The sequence below is a fragment of the Phalacrocorax aristotelis genome, chromosome 3 (genome assembly GCF_949628215.1).
Source record: "Phalacrocorax aristotelis chromosome 3, bGulAri2.1, whole genome shotgun sequence".
NCBI classification, from domain to species: domain Eukaryota; kingdom Metazoa; phylum Chordata; class Aves; order Suliformes; family Phalacrocoracidae; genus Phalacrocorax; species Phalacrocorax aristotelis.
The window spans coordinates 55,194,009-55,212,574 of NC_134278.1; the positions used below are offsets into that span (position 1 = coordinate 55,194,009).

The 18,566-nt window shown below is 39.0% G+C and overlaps 1 protein-coding gene across 1 annotated transcript; it reads left to right on the forward strand.

The window, feature by feature from the left end:
• Positions 1–8,974: 8,974 nt before the first annotated feature.
• LOC142055758 (nephrocan-like) lies at positions 8,975–17,541 on the forward strand. Its single transcript, XM_075089858.1, has 3 exons — positions 8,975–9,163; positions 14,119–15,020; positions 16,987–17,541. Exons 1-3 carry the CDS (start codon positions 8,975–8,977, stop codon positions 17,432–17,434), a joined length of 1,539 nt encoding a protein of 512 aa, XP_074945959.1. The 3' UTR covers positions 17,435–17,541.
• Positions 17,542–18,566: the final 1,025 nt, after the last annotated feature.

Genomic DNA, 18,566 nt, shown 5'->3' on the forward strand with positions numbered 1-18,566 from the left:
CACCTCCAGGGATGGTGACTCTACCACCTCTCTGGGCAGCCTGTTCCAGTGCCTGACCACTCTTTCAGTAAATATCATAATAGAATCATAGAATCATAGAATACTTTGGGTTGGAAGGGACCTTTAGAGGTCATCTAGTCCAACCCCTGCAGTGAGCAGGGACATTTTCAACTAGATCAGGTTGCTCAGAGCCCGGTCCAACCTGACCTTGAATGTTTCCGGGGATGAAGCCTCCACTACCTCTCTGGGCAACCTGTTCCAGCACTTCACCACCCTCATTGTAAAAAATGTTTTTCTTATATCCAGTCTAAATCTACCCTCCTTTAGTTTAAAACCATTGCCCCTTGTCCTGTCACGGAGGCCTTGCTAAAAAGATTATCCCCATCTTTCCTATAGTCCCCCTTTAAGTACTGAAAAGCTGTAATAAGGTCTCCCTGGAGCCTTCTCTTCTCCAGGCTGAACAACCCCACCTCTCTCAGCCTGTTTTCATAGGAGAGGGGCTCCAGCCCTTGGATCATTTTTGTGGCCCTCCTCTGGACCTGCTCCAACAGGTTCATGTCCTTCCTGTGCCGAGGGCTCCAGAGCTGGACGCAGCACTCCAGGTGGGGTCTCACCAGAGTGGAGCAGAGGGGCAGAATCACCTCCCTCAACCTGCTGGTCACTCTTCTGATGCAGCCCAGGATACAGTTGGCCTTCTGGGCTGCAAGCACACATTGCCAGCTCACGTCCAGCTTTTCATTCACCAGTACCCCCAGGTCCTTCTCCACAGGGCTGCTCTCAGCCTCTTCATCCCCCAGCCTGTATTGATACTGGGGGTTGCCCTGACCCAGGCACAGGACCTTGCACTTGGCCTTGTTGAACCTCATGAGGTTCTCACAGGCCACCTTTCCAGCTTGTCCGGGTCTCTCTGGATGACATCCCGTCCTTCTGGTGTGTCAACTGCTCCGCTCCGTTTGGCGTCATCTGCAAACTTGTTGAAGGTGGACAAGATCCGTCTAAGTCATTGATGAAAATGTTAAACAGCACTGGTCCCAGTACAAACCACTGAGGGACACCAGTTGTCACCAGTCTCCAACTGGACATCAAGCCATTGTCCACTACCCTCTGGATGCGACCATCCAACCAATCCCTTATCCACCAAACAGAAGCATTGATGAATGCAGTTATATTTGCATATTTTTTTATCTCATTCTGGTTCTGAAAATGAAATAAATTTCAGGGAATAAGCTATATCTACATGTGTGCTTTCTCCAAGGCACTCACCTTGGTTACAGCTCATCTCCTTTGAAATATTGTGATTGATTCTGTGTTGATTTCAGTGGAAGCTTTATTAGCAGGTCTTGTAGAGATCTCATGCAGCTTGTCTTTAATGCATCAAAGTAGCCATTCCACCTCAAAAGAGAAAAAGGATCATTTTAATCCAGATCAGGAGCCTAATCCTGCCCACCACACAGCCCCACAAACTACTCTGCCAGCACAACAGCGGGGGAGCACAGGGGGCCGCCAGCCAGCCGAGGAGTGGATACCAAGAGAATGGAGCCTGCATGCCCTGCCCCTGGGCTGTAGAGCATCCTGGGCTGAGTTGCTTTTCTTGCTCCACTTTGCATAAATAATTGATTGGGACACAGAGAGACAGAAAGATACAACCTTACAGCTCAGTAGTTAAACCACTTGCCTGGAACGTGAAGGGATACGTTGAAGAACAAAAAAACTGTATTTCCATCAATCTGTGCTTTCAGAAGAGCTGAATGAAAGCAAACTTCAGCACTAACAGTAGATATCACATTTCCTCTGGGATCCAGCCCCAAGAAGCTTACAGATTGTTATTACAAACCTGCTCATTTGCCCTTTACTGCTCAAATGGTCTGCAGTGTAATGGAAGGTAGGTAGTAACAAACTGGGCATCTAACGGGGCTGCTCATCCATGGTGGAAACAAAAGCTACAAACACCTTTATATATGGCCTCAGAAAAAAGCCTGGCTCAGTAAATTGGTGTATTCAGAATAGTAGCTGAGCAAAGAATTTGAGCATCTAAAGTCACCCAAGTGCTTCTGAGTGAGCCCAGCTTAACAGAGCATTTGCTTGACCTTTGTTCTAATGTTCTTTCTCCACAGCTGTATCAACTGTCTTTTATATACAACAGCGTCTGACGGGGAATCAAAGTATTTGCTGTATCAAAAGCTAAACTATTATTGTTGTTTAAATTAGTTCAGCCATATAATAAAGTTAATTGGTTCAAGATTTTCGGGTTTTACGTTAGTTTTGGCTTTGAATCGGGTAGATATCACACTGTACCTATAGAATTACTTTACATTCTGCCTTTTTTTTAATGGAACAGTACTATTATTTAGCCAAATATTAGAATTTCTGCTAGTATATTTCAATCATGCATTTGAACAGTATCTGCTTATCTTGAGAAGGAAGTTTCCCATAGTCACTACATAACATATCTCTAGCAAACACTGCCTTTAAAAAGTTACACTTAATGTAATTTATATATGACAGCCTTTTTTTAAAAAATCACAGGTTCTCAGTTTTTTAGTGTCCTTTACCTTTAGCTTAGGGGTTGGTCCAGCTCTGTCTTAAACTGTCCTTATCTACAGTGGTATCAGAGTTTTGTGGTCATTAATTTTAATTCTTTCATCACTTATCAGTGCTACCTTTGTTTTGCATGTCCTTATATTTCACCAGTCAAACAAGGTTTTGTCTCTGCTTATTCCACTCAAAGATTAGCTTCTCAAATACAGTTCTTTCAGAAGCCTACCTGCAGTGTAGCCTACCTACCTGCCTAACGCTTGCTGGGCTATGGATAAATGAGAAGGAATGCTATATATTATTAAGACAATTTGAGGCTGTGACACAAACTCTTAGGAAATGTAGTTATCATTAGGTACTATTCATATTCCTCACCAGGTTTAAAAAAGTGGTTGAAATTAAAAGCAGATAGTACTGACATAAGGGTAAAAGCTTGAATAATTTAATTATCTCAAAACTATACTTCTAGGTCCCCTAGAAAATTCTGATCAATTCCAGTTACCCTTGAAATTCCTGCCAAAAGCCCCCAGACAGCTTGAACTCTGTTCTGTAAGCAAGCTGTGCCGTAATTATGGAACTGAGCCTAAGAGAAGTTAGTAGTTTTGGCCTTTAATTAGATCAAATTGATTTAAAGTAAACTGTATATACTCTACCCTGGTATCTTCAACAAAATAACTGAAGAATATTTAAAGAACAGTGGTAGTTTGAGTCAACTGGTCTAGCAGTAAGAACCCTTTCTACACCCAAGATACATTTCTAACAATCAAAGGGTTGCAGCAAGTTATATGTCAAGAAGAATTTAAATTTGTTGAATACTTCTAATGTCAAAAGGACTTCACTGACAGTTTCCTGATCTGCTCATTTGACCTTATCTATCATGTGGCAGAGCTGGTGAAGCTAATCACTAGGTAATTTCTTCACGTATAATTTATGCACATAAATTTAATTATTCTAGACAAGACAGGGTGTAGAGAATGTGAGGAGCCTGTGTTACTCTGCTTTAAGTACATTTGAGTACAAACAGTACTTGATAAATTTAAACCTACATACTTTAACTGATTTCTGGAGTACCTGATAAATTACCTGAAAACTTACTTCGTGCTTAAAGAGTAAATGACCTTATGCGTGAGGAGGACATATTTTAATACAAAACAAAACAAAGTAATAACCAAATCAAAAGGAAAAAACACACGAAAACTTTGATCAACATCACTGCTGCTGCATGTTTGCTATCTAATGTCCGTGCCAAGACTGGGAAAGTGTTGTGTGAGATATTCTACGAGCCTTTGGTTAGACCTAGCCTCTGCACAAAGAATTTACAATATAAACACATGTGTTTGCACATGAGGGTCAGTTCACCTAGAAACTTCTTTAATTGCAGCTGCCCAGCTGTGCGTGCCAGGCTGCAGCCTGTGCACATCAAGGTCGTCTTCTGTGTGGTTAGCGCTGAAGCATCTTGAGTGGTTTGCTCGCGTGGGTGGTTGTACGGTCACAAGCAGGGACACCAAAGGGACAATGGGGAGACGGCAAAGAATATCTTGGAATATCAAAGTATGGGAGAAAATTGAGATGAGAAAGCAAGATTTTCATGTTCTAAAAAAGGAGTTAGGCTAGATGATTAGAACGTGCCTTTCTAAAGCATGTTAGAGAGGAGATTATCCATCCATGCTGATACTGAAAGGGACATACAGTTTTAGTTGTCATTACAGAAAATTTTCTGCTAACAGAGCCCAGACCTGTTAGTTTTTTACATTTTAGGTGATTCCTGCCTTGCAGACCTAGAGAGTTGATAGTTGGCTGCCTTTTATGGTCCATGCAGTGAGTCCACGGGTGCAACAATTCACTCACTACTATTTTGAGGGAACATTCACTCCTTATTGGTTTCTTTTAACAGAAGACAACTTCCACATGTCACGTCTTTGGACCAGCTTTTCTTTTTTACGGTGCTTATTGTGGTCTAATTCCAATGCTTATTTTAATGTATACATTTATGCTTAACTCTTCTCATTTGGAATTTTTGTTTTATGTTTTAAAATGAATAAAACACACGCCAAAAATATTTAGCTTTTATAGTGTGGAAGAATGAAACCCTCTTTCTGTGCACACAGTGGGTATAATTGCAAAACCTGCTATTTCAGCATCCTCATCTTGTTGAAACTGTGCCTCAGAGTTTGAATGGTAGACAATTTTTACAGTTTAAGCTCCATTCTGGTTCCGTCAGTTGTGCAGTCACTAGCAGGCTGCTCTTAAAGGCTAAAGACACCCACAGGAAGTGGAAGGGCCAGGACTAGCTCGCGTCATACAGGACTCTGACAAGCCCTTACAGGTCACAGTTATTAACTACTGACCTAAACCACTTTTGTGTGTGAGAAACACTAGGAACAGAATTGTAATGGTTCCAGTATCAATTGGATGATCCACCCCTGCCACTTTACTTTTAGGTGGTACTGCAAGAGTCGCGGTCTCACATAGGTTACAGATCTTACCTAAATGTTCATATACAGAAGACCCGTGTGTTCAAATTCCAGGTTGAGAATGGATTCAGCCATCATATCTGCCTTCTTTATTTCCCCTTCTTCATTCCTTTTGGGACTAACTCAGAACATCATTGCTAGAAAACTGTCATCATACCATACCATAATCTGTGGTTTCATGGGCACTGCTCTTGGTGGTCCAGTTATTAATGAATAACAGTTCTCCATCAAGCGGAGACCATTAGCAACAATACTTTCAAGGCCAATTACAGCAGCATTAGTAGCATATGTGTATGAAATTATTTAAACTGACCTCCTCCGTGTGGGTGCTGCGTATTTGATGTTTGTGGGGTGCCTGCTCCAGATGCATCTCATCTTGGCTGGCATCCCTCAGCACTATCATAAAACTGGCAATGACTAGAATTCCTCAATATGTGAATTCTTATTTTAAAAAGTTTCATTCCTTTTCAGCAGGTTTCACTGTGCTAGTTCCTCTGGAATGCAAAAGTGCCACAGACAGGCGAGATGTGAGAAATTCCTGAGGGGTTATCACTTTCATCTCTTCTATGTAGCCAGGGTGGAGGAAGAAAAGGAAACCTAGCTTACTAATTGTGCAGAGGAAAAATCTGCTTTAAATCATACAGCAACTGTTTCCAGTGTATGAAGATGACCTTTCCACATACTATAAAAGTGGATAAAAAATATTTCAAAAAAATTCTTGGCTTATAGAGAAGATTGAGACATCATTTTCAGACAGGCCTCTGTTTTTGTGAAACTCTACTTGCAATTTTATTTTGTAGGAATAAAACACAAAATCACTTTTGATATATTTATAATCCTTATATTAATTAGATATCATTCATTGGCCTAGAATACATCTAGGTTGATATTCTTGATTCAGTGTAACCCTCTGAGGCTCTTTATTTAAGAAACATTTCTGTAAAGCAGTTCAGATTATTCAATAGATTAATAAGGGAGGCACATTGTTTTTAAGAACAATGTTATGATTGTTTCCCTTAGCAGCCCGATCCACTCTGGAAAGAAGTGCTTGATCAGAGGTAACCTTTGCAGCAGACAAATGCCATTTGTTGTCCCTGAGAAAAACTGGTCCAAATCCCAGTTAAAAACCGTCAGCAAAAAATAATTATGAATTCACACATACTGAGTGGCAGGCACTTGATAGCATATGGCAGCTAAATATGCCAAGGATTCTTTAGAGCATACACCATCACTTCGCGGCTCCTAGTTGCCAAACTAGGATGCTTGTGACATCCCTCAGGGACCAAGCTCCTACCCATGCCCTCTGCAAGCCCTAAGTTGGTCTTTTCCTGCAGTTTGTCCTTTCCATAGACAAGGGACAACCTGGAAGTAAAAGCTCAGCCTCTCCATATTTTTTGTGATAAGACTGCACCTTCCCTTGCATGGTCTGTGCCATCATGTACATCACAAGGGATCCACCTTCAGTTCTATGGGCTGTCTTAACTCAGATGTTTCTAAATGCTCCATAACTAGAGTTTTGCAGATCCATTCTTCTAATTTTAATTTCATCTTACTTTTTGTGATTTTCTAAATGTAATCCTACATTAAAAAATTATGTCTTGACACACATTATGTGTGCTTTTGTCAAACCTCTGACTTTTCTGAAGAAAGACCCAAACACCAGTACTGTAGGTGCTGAAATCTTGCATGAGACAAAGCTTGTACAAAAACATATTACTTTTATTAGACTAACTGATATATTTATTGTATATATTTGTCATATATCTGTTGCCATCAGGTCTCCTAGAATCAATTAAAAACCTACAGGTCACAGTTTTGTGCAAAAGCAAAGGTATCAGCTCTGGTGGATTTGTGTCAGAATTTGTACAGAACAGATTCTATAGGATCATCTTTCACAGTTATCACTTTAAAATATCTAGCTGCTGAATGCAGGCATATATCATAAATTAATGGATACATAATATAATTCTTGAATAAATCATTGTTGTTAATATCACATAAATGAACTAATAAAGCCATAAGGTCTCTCATTAGTTTGAAAAGACCAAGGATATAGATATTACTCAAAATTGCGAAGAGCCAAGAATATTGCACCTTAATGTGGTGTTACCTTGTAACCACAGCTGTGAATTCTAACATCAGCTGCATGACATATTGTTTACAAAACCAGGAAGGATGCAATATATGGTTCTTATTTAAAGGGTTTCTCGGGCTGACTCTGCAGTACTCTAGAGCTCTAAACTGGAAACCATAGGGTTTGATCTGCATTTCTTTTGACCCTCCTTGATGAAAAAGCATTTGCTTTTTAAAGACATTTTTGAGGAACACAAATCCCTACATAAGATCCTGCATGTTATTGTCTTAGTAACATCAGCATTTAGACTCAAGTCAGTGGAAAAACAGGATCAAAGACTTATTCCAGGGCATGCTAAAACATAGCACAAGTAGCTGTCAGTATGCAGGAAAGTTTTACACTTCTGTCTGGGTACTTTGTCTCTATTAGGAAAAATAAAAGCAAAAGCACAAACCAGGTACCAAACCTCAGGTCAAGATATGTTAAAGTATTTTTTTAAAGCACCATTGCTAATCCTGCTCACCCACTCATTTTTGCTCAGTTGATCACTATGGTATAAGCCAGGCAGGATTTTTCTGCAGAGCTTGTTCAACATGCCAATTTGACAGGTTGTTTTGGGAAAAGGTTTCTTCTCTTGCTGCTTAGTTTAGCAGGTGCTGGGTTGCAGTTCTGTACTTATAGTGTAGGGGATTAAGGAGACAGAAGGGTCTCCGGGAGGGAATATGGCAGCTGTCCAGTGTAAGCCCACCTGCACCCAATAGGCATTCCCATCGAGGATAGTCCCCAGTTCAGTTATCCATTTGTCAGATCAACTTGACATCATCTTCTGCTTGGGAAAATAACTGGCCTAGTTCTGCATTCAAGGAATAAGATTAGCTATTACTGAAGATATGACAGAGAGGATGGAAGGAAGCAGGTAACAGTGCAAAGGAGATCAGTGTGATAAGATGCAAAGGTTTCCTAAGTGCGCTGCTTTGTACCTTGTAAATTGCTGAGTACAAATGAAAAAAACCAATGCATTAAAAGTTTGTAAAATAATCACATGCTGTAAGCCTTTCAAAATTTTACATCTCTAGCTGGCACATCTAGTAGGTACGTGAGAGAAACACTAATAAGTAGAGTCAAAACTGTGAAGGGAACCTTTCTGTTCCCCAGCTGTCATGGGGTAAATAGGTCTTATTGATCATCTACCACTTGATTTATACTAAATGCTCTCAGGCATTTCACGTTTGTAATTTTCAAATGCAACAATAATTAAACTTTGATTTAGAGGTATTACACAAACACAGGTAACTTAGATTTTTGTCCAGTCTTTAAAAAAATGTGTCCCAACCAACAGCACTCAGCTGAACTACAGGTTTTCAGAAAGTGAATAGAATGTTTTAGCTTTAAAACTACAGCTGCCTGAGTTTTAGGGGTTTTTGGGGGTCTGAATAATGCAGAAGGAAGAGTGAAAAAGCTTCGGTATTGGCTGGAGTTGTGTTTTTACTGTTTCTAATACTGGGTCACAGAAGATACAAAGGTTTTACAGCCCTACTATAAAACAGCTCTTTATCTTTTCTCCACTAATTCTGTGGTGTCACATTTAACAAAACTAGGAAACTGGAGATAATATGGATGTTTGCAGATTAGATGTCAGGTAATAAATAACACTAATTTCGCATACCTACAAATGCAAAGGCACCTTATCACTGTTTAAGTTTCTCACTCTTTGTAATGCCTGCCAACATTTTAACCCAGGCAAATTACGGTATTGTTTTTGCTGTTTTTTCAGTGGGATAAAATACACAGTCATAATATCCTTTTATCAGATTTCATGGTATAAAAGGACTTTAGTGCTTAATTCAAGCTGTATGTTGCCGAGACAATTTCAGAGCTCCTGTTTTGGAAGATGTATTTATCTTACCTTTTCGTTGTCTCCTTTTCTTTTCACAGTGGTCTAAGTACCACTTGCCCAAGAAGATGCAGCTGTGACCCTGCCCAGTCAGTGCAATGCTACAGAGCTATGGAGATCCCCAGAGAGATTCCTTTTACCACCAGGAGACTCTACATCAGTCACAGCAAAATTAAACAACTCCAGGTAGGAAAAAATCCAGTAAAAATACTTTCTGTAGTGCACTGTAACCAAAAGCTGTGCTTCCCAGATGGTGGTGGCTTGCAAGTGATGGAGGAATCTTATTCCATGTTCTAAAAACTGATGAAATGCTGTCAGATCTGGTTTTATTTTTACTTTACTTCTTAAGTATATGTAAATATATTCTTATAGTGTTTTCGTTATCCCGCAGTCTCTGAGCACCAGTTCATGCTGCCACAATGATATTTTGTATGCAAGTCAAAAACCAGTAATTTACAACGAGGAGCCAAATGTCCACTTGTTTTTTATACGGTCAAATAACCATTGACTTCCAGAGTAAATTTTTAACTTCTTAAAAGCTTTTGCTACTTTTGATAAAATATAATACTTTTTCACAGTAAATGGAAAGGTTTTATGTAGTTAGGATCATTCCCTTAATGAAAGAAACTGAAGTCCTTCTCCCCCTCTTGAGTTGCAAGCGTCAGGTACAACTGCTATTAGAAAGGGCTGAGGGAGTAAGTTAGAGTCTAAGGCAGAATGTGAGATGTTTCTAAAAGCAATGCTAGGCCTATCTATTAACCCATATAAACAATAGCAACTTCTAACTGAAGCTGCCAGCTCTTTGTGGTATTAAAAAAGTTTATTCTGGGTTTCTTGAGGCATCAGTGGATCACATTATTTAAGGCATGATCAGTTTATGCCCATTTTTCAGTGCACTCTCGAACAGTGCTTCTCTATTTCCAACCCTGAAGTATACTTATTTAATAAATTCAATTTCTATAGTCACAAGGGAAATACAACCCCCTGTATTACACATGCTTGCTGTTCATCAATTTACTACAAATAATAAGAAATATTTGATTCAGAAGAGACACATTTTCTCTTAAGTATCCTTGTCCTCTTACAAATAATATAACTTTAACATTTTTGATTTTTCTCTCAGGATTGAATGAAATAGACTAGAAGGCAGCTTGGAGCAGCATCTGAGATACCTGTTGCCCACTGAGAAATAGTAATTTTACAATTTAACTATGAGAAAGAGATAACTTCTTTTTTAGCCACTACTAATATCTCTGGTTTTCTTGTTTTCACTCCCATACCTCCAGGAGTTGAAGTTCATTGGTGTGATTTAGCAATAGTGATGCGCTTTAGTTAAATGAAAGATCTGTCAAATGAGTCCTTTATTAAGAAATACATTTCCTGTGAAAAAAAGCCCCAATTATTGTCTTGCCAAGATAAGGAAGATGAGCCATTTTTCCTTTCTTAGGCTTGTTGCCCATACCTGTCAGCTACTTCTCAGATACTAGTGAAGTGGCCTTAGGTTCTGACTAGAGCAAAAGACGAGTGTTAGAAAGGATTTAAATGTTGGATATAAGTCAACAGAGTAGTAGAATAGATGTTTTATGACTGTTCAGAACAAATGGTGCATGAAACCATCCAAAGAGAGAGTTTTTTGCTTTATGTATTAATGCAGCTGAGCAACCAGTATGCCTTACTTCTGCTATTGACTTTGCACTGAAAGGAAGTCAGTCCTTTCATGCTATTGGCCTGTGGTTATGTAGATCCTTTCCTTAAGATTAGGCTGGGTCTGTGAATATATTTTTCACTTTCCTTTCTATGCAACAAATTATGCTTCTGAGGTCTTGATATCATAAATACATATGCTTAATTTTACACAGCTGAGCAATTCTACTGGCACATATCATAGTGCTTATAGAAACAGGTTTTGATTTCTGCTCATAAAGTACATGTCTGGAAGCGCTATGAGAACTCTATAGGGTTTTTTGGGGTTTATTTTTTAAATTCCTTCCTTTACCCAATCTTAGAGAAAATAATGTATTTTCAAAAAGAATTTGAATGGAAGCCTAGACTTTCCACAGCTGACCTCCAAGACACTTTTATATGTAAGCATTCACATATACTATGTTTTGGCAATTAGCTGCCTCAGAAGAATGAACAAATACTGTTTCAAAATGAGCACCAATTTCTTTTGAACATTTCTTTGCACAGCTTATTATTAAAATTGTAAAGAAATTAAAAAGAAGATATGTTTGTCTGCTAAATACACAAACAAAAAATGTTTTGAAGAAAACCGAGAAAAAACATAGATCTTTTTTACCCAGATCAGCTTTGTAGTTGTTCTGACAGGGTTGATCATCATTGAAAACACTGGCTGGGATTTTTGCTTTTGGTATTTTTACAAACTGGGGTTTGTTATAAACAGACTTCAGAATAACAAAACTAGATTATTTTTAGCATCTTTTTTGTCAATAATTTCTGCCTCCTCCTTGCTTTGGAGACCAACTATAACCTGTTTACTCTCACTTTAAGATTTGGTTGATTTCTAACTATATTAATATGTGGGGTTTTATGTGCTAAAAGAAAATGGTTTATCTGGCCCCCACAATAGGGGACTGGTTTAAGAAACTACTTATAAAAAACCCTAGTTCACAAAAATTCTACAAGAAAAAACCAGTCATTATAAAATGACAAAATGGTTAAAATGTTTCTATTAAAACCACCATATATTAGATCCATTTTCAGGAGATCTACTTTTTAAAATGTAAAACTATATTGGTATCACTTTACAGACAGTCCAGTTAGAGAATAAAACATCACTTCATAGCAAAAAGAGAGCTGATAGGCTTTCAAATATGTCTTGATTCATATTAGAAGGACTAGGTGGTTTGTAACAGCATGGATAAGTCTCAAAACAGCATAGTCGCAAAGCCCAGCAAAACATACCAAGTAGGTGGAAAACAGAATTTATAATGATCCACATTAAGAAGCCTAGCATCATTGCAGAATGATGTCTGTACCTTGACCTTCACGTAGTTCTCTGTCACTTAAGATGAAAATTAAGCCTCTTAGAGACATGCAGCGATCAACTGAGGAAAAGAAGGAAATATTGCTTTTGAACTTATAGGAGAAAATGTATTGAACTTATGAAGGTTCTCATGTGTTTTAATTTCCTTAAGACTGTTTTATCACTTACATATGACTATGCTTTTCTGCTCTTGAGCAATGCAGTGCATTCCTATGGGACTTCTCATGACAAAGCTTTGCAAGATTAGCCTCCTAATCAAAATCCCTAATCTCCTAATCAAAAGCGGACATGAAATTCTGTAATTGCTATATAGCAATATATGTATTTATATATTAAAAAACTGCATTTCTAGAAAAAATAGAAAATGGACAACTTCGATATTTGCTGTTGAGAATATAAGGTTGGATTATTTTTTTTTTAACGGAAGTACATTCCCCCATTGAACTTAAATGTAATTGATGGAGAAACCTGTATCAATAGAGGTTCCATATCTCTACTTTCTCACTAACTGCATCAAGTCTTGAAATGCTTGGAAAGAACTTTACAAGACAGAATAAATGTAATCAGAAGGTAGTGACAACCAAGGAGACCAAAGCAAAATGAAATCTGACTCCTCTTTCACAGCTCTGTGGGCTCTAATTTCACCAGAAGTTAAAATGCAGAGTTTGTAGCTATGGTAGAGAGATACAACCCCAAAACATGCAAGAGTTGGATAAATGAAGCTGGAAGGAATCATTTAACAGTCACCTTTATAAGCTGATTTCACATACACAAGTATGATAGCCAAATGTGTTCAATCAGGATCATGGGACAGAATTACTACCCAGTACCTGTGCTGCAAAAGGACAGGCGCTGCCTTCCGTGTAGGTTCCTGACTGGGATGAGGGGTTATGCTGTAGAACATGCTTTATAGCTTCTCTCAATGAAAGTAAAACGTGCTGGTAGCTACTAAGCCCTGGGGGAAACAGCACAAAGGCTATAGAGTTAATTTAACATCTCTTACTGATGCGGTACTCCTGAGACCTCTAGTGAGATGTTTGTTGGACATGGGAAGGGAAAATAGATTAGGACACTCCTTTCCACCTCTCCCATGCAGAACACTTTGCTCATCTTGCTCTGAATTTTCTGTGATTCCCATATAAACGAATTTTTAAAAATCAAGCACCTAGGTCAGTGGGCAGCATCTCTGACAATTTCAGAAAACTACTGTGTGCTCAGAGACTCCCAGGTTCACCCTCATCACATGCTTCCTGATATCTCACCTTGGAGGAAACTGCCAGATTCACTTAAGTTTGCTTCTTAACTTGAGACACAAGATGGCAAGCTTTGTAAACAAGCAGGTTCCAATAGAGCAGAAAAATAATGGAACAATTAGTATGCCTCTGTATATTATAGTCACAGTCAACAGCTAAATTCCATTTGCCACTGCAAAGCATCTGTTTATTACCAACTAACAAAAACTAAGCTCCTGCAAAAGCAATCTGTTCCACAGAGGTGATTTTCAGACCAAGCTGATCTGATGCTTTTGGTTTGGTCATCTTAATATGTGAGGTTTTTACTTTAAAAAAAAGGAGAGATAGTGGGCGGAGAGAAGAAATGCAAGCGTCAGATTTCAGTTTCCTGCCAAAACTTTAGAGTAGGGAAAGATGATGATATCCATGTGTACTTCCTCTGGGGAATACATGCTGCAGTGACAATACTGCTGATACGCGGGAACGGCTGTGTGATGAACTCAAAACCGCCCCAGCAAGCTCAGCTGAGCGCAGTGAACATTAACAGCCACCTACTCTCTGCAGAGAGTTCTACCACTGGTGATATTAGCTCTCCACTTTACATAGGCTATCCACCCGGCAGAAATAAAAGAAATATTCCGTATTCAAACATGTGTGTTTGCTCAAAAACAGACACAGTATGGCCTTAAACAATAAAATTATAGAAATGTAAGTAAATACCAGCAAATGGCAGGTACCTATAGTAACACCTTTATTGCTGCCATTTCTCTTAGCTTCTCATTCTAAATGTATAAATTTTTAATATATACTAGCAATTGTCCAAGCATCCAGAAGAAGTAACTAGTGAGGAGATCCATAAAAAGATGGTGTACTATCACATGAATTATTTTTTTCTCTTTAAGATTACTGACTTCAGGAGGATGTCAGCCCTCGAAGAGCTGGTCCTGTCATGCAGTGGCACAGAATCAGTAGAAAACAACACTTTCAAAGCTCTGAGCACCTTGAAGTCCCTGGAACTCTATAAAAATCAGCTAACGCAGATACCCACCTTCCTCCCATCTGGCCTTGAAATTTTAAAACTTGCTGATAACTCCATCAACGCTCTGCATGCGTCTGATTTTGAAGGCTTGATGAAACTAAGGGTGCTTGATATTCGGAACAACCTGATCGCAACTCTGCCTCCGAGTGCATTTTCTTCCCTTTGCAATTTACAAAGTCTGATTCTGGATGGCAACAACATGGAATCTGTGTCTGCACCACTGAAGCTTCCTAGGCTGAAGTATCTGAGCATGGCTGATAATAAACTGAACTCGTTGCCAACCAACTTCTTTGCATCTTTCCACAACCTACAGTTTCTCAGTTTAAGTGGCAACTTTCTGACAAAAGTGCCTCTTGACCTACCTAAATCCCTGCTGTCACTAAAATTAGAGAAAAACCAACTCAAAACAATAAGACCTCGAGACATGAAACACCTAGAAAACCTGTCTGAGTTCTTCTTGTCAGAAAATCAGCTAACATCAATAGACGGTGCCCAGCTTCTTCCTAACTTAACAACACTGGAGCTCTCTAAGAACCAGCTCCATGCTATGCCACTCAGGCTGCCCAGCAGGTTGCAGAAGCTCGACTGTAGCAATAACCTGATTCAAAGGGTGACAGCGCAGGACTTCCAAGGACTACAAGACCTCAAGCACCTGTTTCTTGACAACAACGCCGTTAGCATGTTTGAGGCAGGAGCTCTTCAGCAGTGTGCTCAGCTGTCGAATCTGGCACTGGAACAGAATCTCCTCATTTCTATTCCGCTGAGGCAAGTGAATCTGAGGACAGCTGGTTCCCAGGTGTCATGTCTCCTCCCTTACGTTATGAGAATGAGGAACAAACTGGAAAAAAAATTGCATTCAGACCCAGTCATGGCAGAAGTCTATCCATACCATAAACACACTGCCATAACTGGCACTAATTTCCACTCTTGTAAGCAGTCTCATCATAGAAGTAGAGCTGTTTTCATTAGATCTGCGGCCCCCAGTGAATCTACTCACTTCACATCTCTCCCTGCCAGGGAGGCTACTTTGTTTAATTAGCACACGAATAAGAGGAACCTGCTAGCAGAATGTAACAGAATGATTACAAAGAAGTTATACTGCTGCTTAGCTTTAACTTCTCCCATAACACAAAATTAATAGAGCATTCAATAAAAAGGAAAGACAGCAATTTTAAAGCTGATGTTTCTACCAACCCACACTGAGTTTATTATTGTTAAAATATCAAGATTTCAGGAGCTGAGTCTGGTCAAAAAGAATGTGCTTTTTTCAGTGGATATTAGCATTCCCAACTTCATTAAATTCACACATTACAAAGTGTTTGGAATGCATATAAGCTCTCCGGCTTCAGGCTATAAGCAAAATTCCAGTCAAAGGAGCACAGATGAAACATCCCTTGGGCTCTGTGCTCATTAATGCCCTGCTTACAGGTTCTCTCGCATTCATCTGAGTGTTGGACCTGGCCATTATCAGAGACAGCGTATTAAGCCAAATGGAGGCAGGTCTGATATAAAGTGGCAATTTTATTATTTCAGAAAGCTGTGCAATAAGATGACATAAAAATAGCAAAGTAATTCCATTAACATCAACTTCTTTAACACAACTGCACTATTAAATTTTGGTTTTATGGCTTGTGGGCAGGTTTAACTAGCCCAAATAAATAATGCAGTAAAATTTCCATTCGTTTAGCATCAGGTCCTTTAGCATTTGAATCTATTTGGCAGCAGCTTTATAATCAGAAAGTGATTCAGTGATGTATAAATATTTGATTTCAGTCTAGCTTGACAGGAATGTTTAATGCTTTCTAGTTAGTTTAGTATTGTCTAATCCATCTTATTTTACAACCTTTGTAGAATTAATAAGAGAATTAACAGGAGGGAGTTCTCTATTAGCCTTTAAACAGTACAGCTTTTAAGGGATATTGGGGACTTTCATTTTCAACTCAGCAATGAATATAGATTTCAAGCGGAAGCTGTAAACAGAAGAGGGGAAAAAATGACAAGATGTAACATTTATGTTCTTAAGTTAATTGCTGATCAGCAGGTACACATGGGTATACAGAAACAAAAGTATTATTTCTGACAGTTATCTGAGAACTCAGTCACCAATGTCAAAGGCTAAAAAATACAATTAATATGCCACAGTTAATGGATCTCAGCAATTATTTGGCAGGAACGAGGAGAAAGGAAGATTCTTTTGGGGTTTTTTTCCTGAGAAGAAAATAATCCACTTGACTTGAGTGGTAAAACGCTGGAACAAGTTGCCCAGAGAGGTGATAGGAGTTCAAGAAGTACTTGAAGGAACGGTATTGCCATGCTTCCCTAAACTTTTGGTCTTTAATGCTGCTGTAATTTGGTCATTGGCATACTTACAGCATTAAAGAGCACAAAATGCATTTTTAAGCTGGACATTCAGTTGAACATACAACTTTCTTCTTAGTACAGTAGGACTAAAATTGTTGTTTAGTTCAGTTGCAGAAACACAGTCAGTGCAGGTCAGAACTGCAATAATTCAGGAAAACAGTTCAAGTGTGCATAGACAGTATTCCTGTAACTTAAAAAAAAATTACATTAAAATTTCAGGATCACATCTTTTTCGCACAAAATTGCATTTTGTTAGTGATAGTTTTATTTAATATGTCAGATGTGCCTGGGCAAATACATGCCACCGAATACCACTTACAGAATCAATGTGATGAAGATAACACATTTATGTTGTTTTATTTTTATTCAGACTTCCAGACACTCTTGCTAGATTGGATCTAAAGGGAAATGACATAGAGGACGTTGGAGAACAAGAGCTGAAGGACTTGAAACAGCTTCAGGTTCTAAATTTACGGAACAACAAGATATCTGCCTTGGATCGCAAAATCTTAGAGTATTTACCTCGTCTCCGTCACCTGTATTTAGATGGAAACCCTTGGAACTGCACCTGTGACCTTCTCCGAACCAGAAGAGCGCTGGTGGCCAAAGGGACGGATGTCAGGGGAGGACAGTGCGCGGCGCCGGCAGAAAGCCGAGGAGAAAGTTGGATGTCTTCCAAAAAGATTCTGCAGCAGTGTGAAGATAATCTGTCTTCCATGGAAAGGGGCAAAGAGGACAGAAAGAAAATGAAACCCAATGAGGCCTCTAGTGTTGGAGTAAACACAGATGATGATTACTATGATTATGAATTAGATTAGCCCCACAGTTAATCTACGGTGAACCTTAAAGTTGTCCAGAGCTGCCCTCTACTACCAGCATCCCTACTGACAACCAGCCTGCTGGTCTGCCATTAGCTTTTCCTCTTTAATTTGTACTATAAGACTTAATATCTGGTGACAGAAGGCCTGTAGAAAGGATGCCATTGTAAAGTGAAAACTGTAAAAATAGTTTTTCTATGCCATTAGTACTATGTAGTTTGAGGGAAGTAAGAATACAATTATGATCTCCTAGAAAAGCAGCCTGTCACTCTGTATGGACCTTTTTATAGTAGACCGTTCTTTATAGTTGCATAAAAAAAACCATGAATAAAATCCTGCAACGCCACAAGATATTATTACTATGAGTCTGGCATTCAACACATTTAAACTCACAGGTCTGCAGTTCGAGGTGGAGAATTACACTGATGCAGGCAATTTCTCAGGATTGTTCAGAGATTCTTGCTTTTGAGAAATGAATTTCAGTTTTCCTGAAATGTTTGCCCCCCCCCTCCTTTTTTTTTTGTATTTTAGACTATTTTAAATTACATTAGACTAAATTAGCTGAGCTCCAGGCAAAACACAGAAGGCTCATCTTCATCGCTGCAAATGCAACAAACAGAAGAATCATGAGATTCATGGTTAATGATTTTTTATACTAGTTCCAAAGTTAATTAATAGTGAGGAATAAAAAAACTGAGGTAAATTTGTCCCAATTCTATTGTTGTAAACAGAAGGAGGGAGATTCTCAGGAAATAGATCTCTACCTCTGGCAAACACTAGGGCAAGACCAAGTGAGACAAAGTTTTTGGAAGCATTTGTTTTGGTAGCTGAATAGCTCATTGACCACTATATAGCTCAAGATGCTGTGTGTCTGCTTTTGGGTCAGGTGTACTTCACGTGGGAGCACATGACACAAGCATCCCCCTTCACCAGCAGGAACCTTCCAGACTTTTGCATGCAAAGAAGGGACTTAATGGTGTATGCATCAACTCTGATGCGCATACAGATTTTATCAAGCAGTTCCCAAAGTGCTTGAAAACTAAACAAAATTGGATTACTGAGACCACTAAACCCAGGGACTTACTAAGTGTAATCTAAGGGGTTTCCTGGCAGTTCATAAATCTCAGCTGAT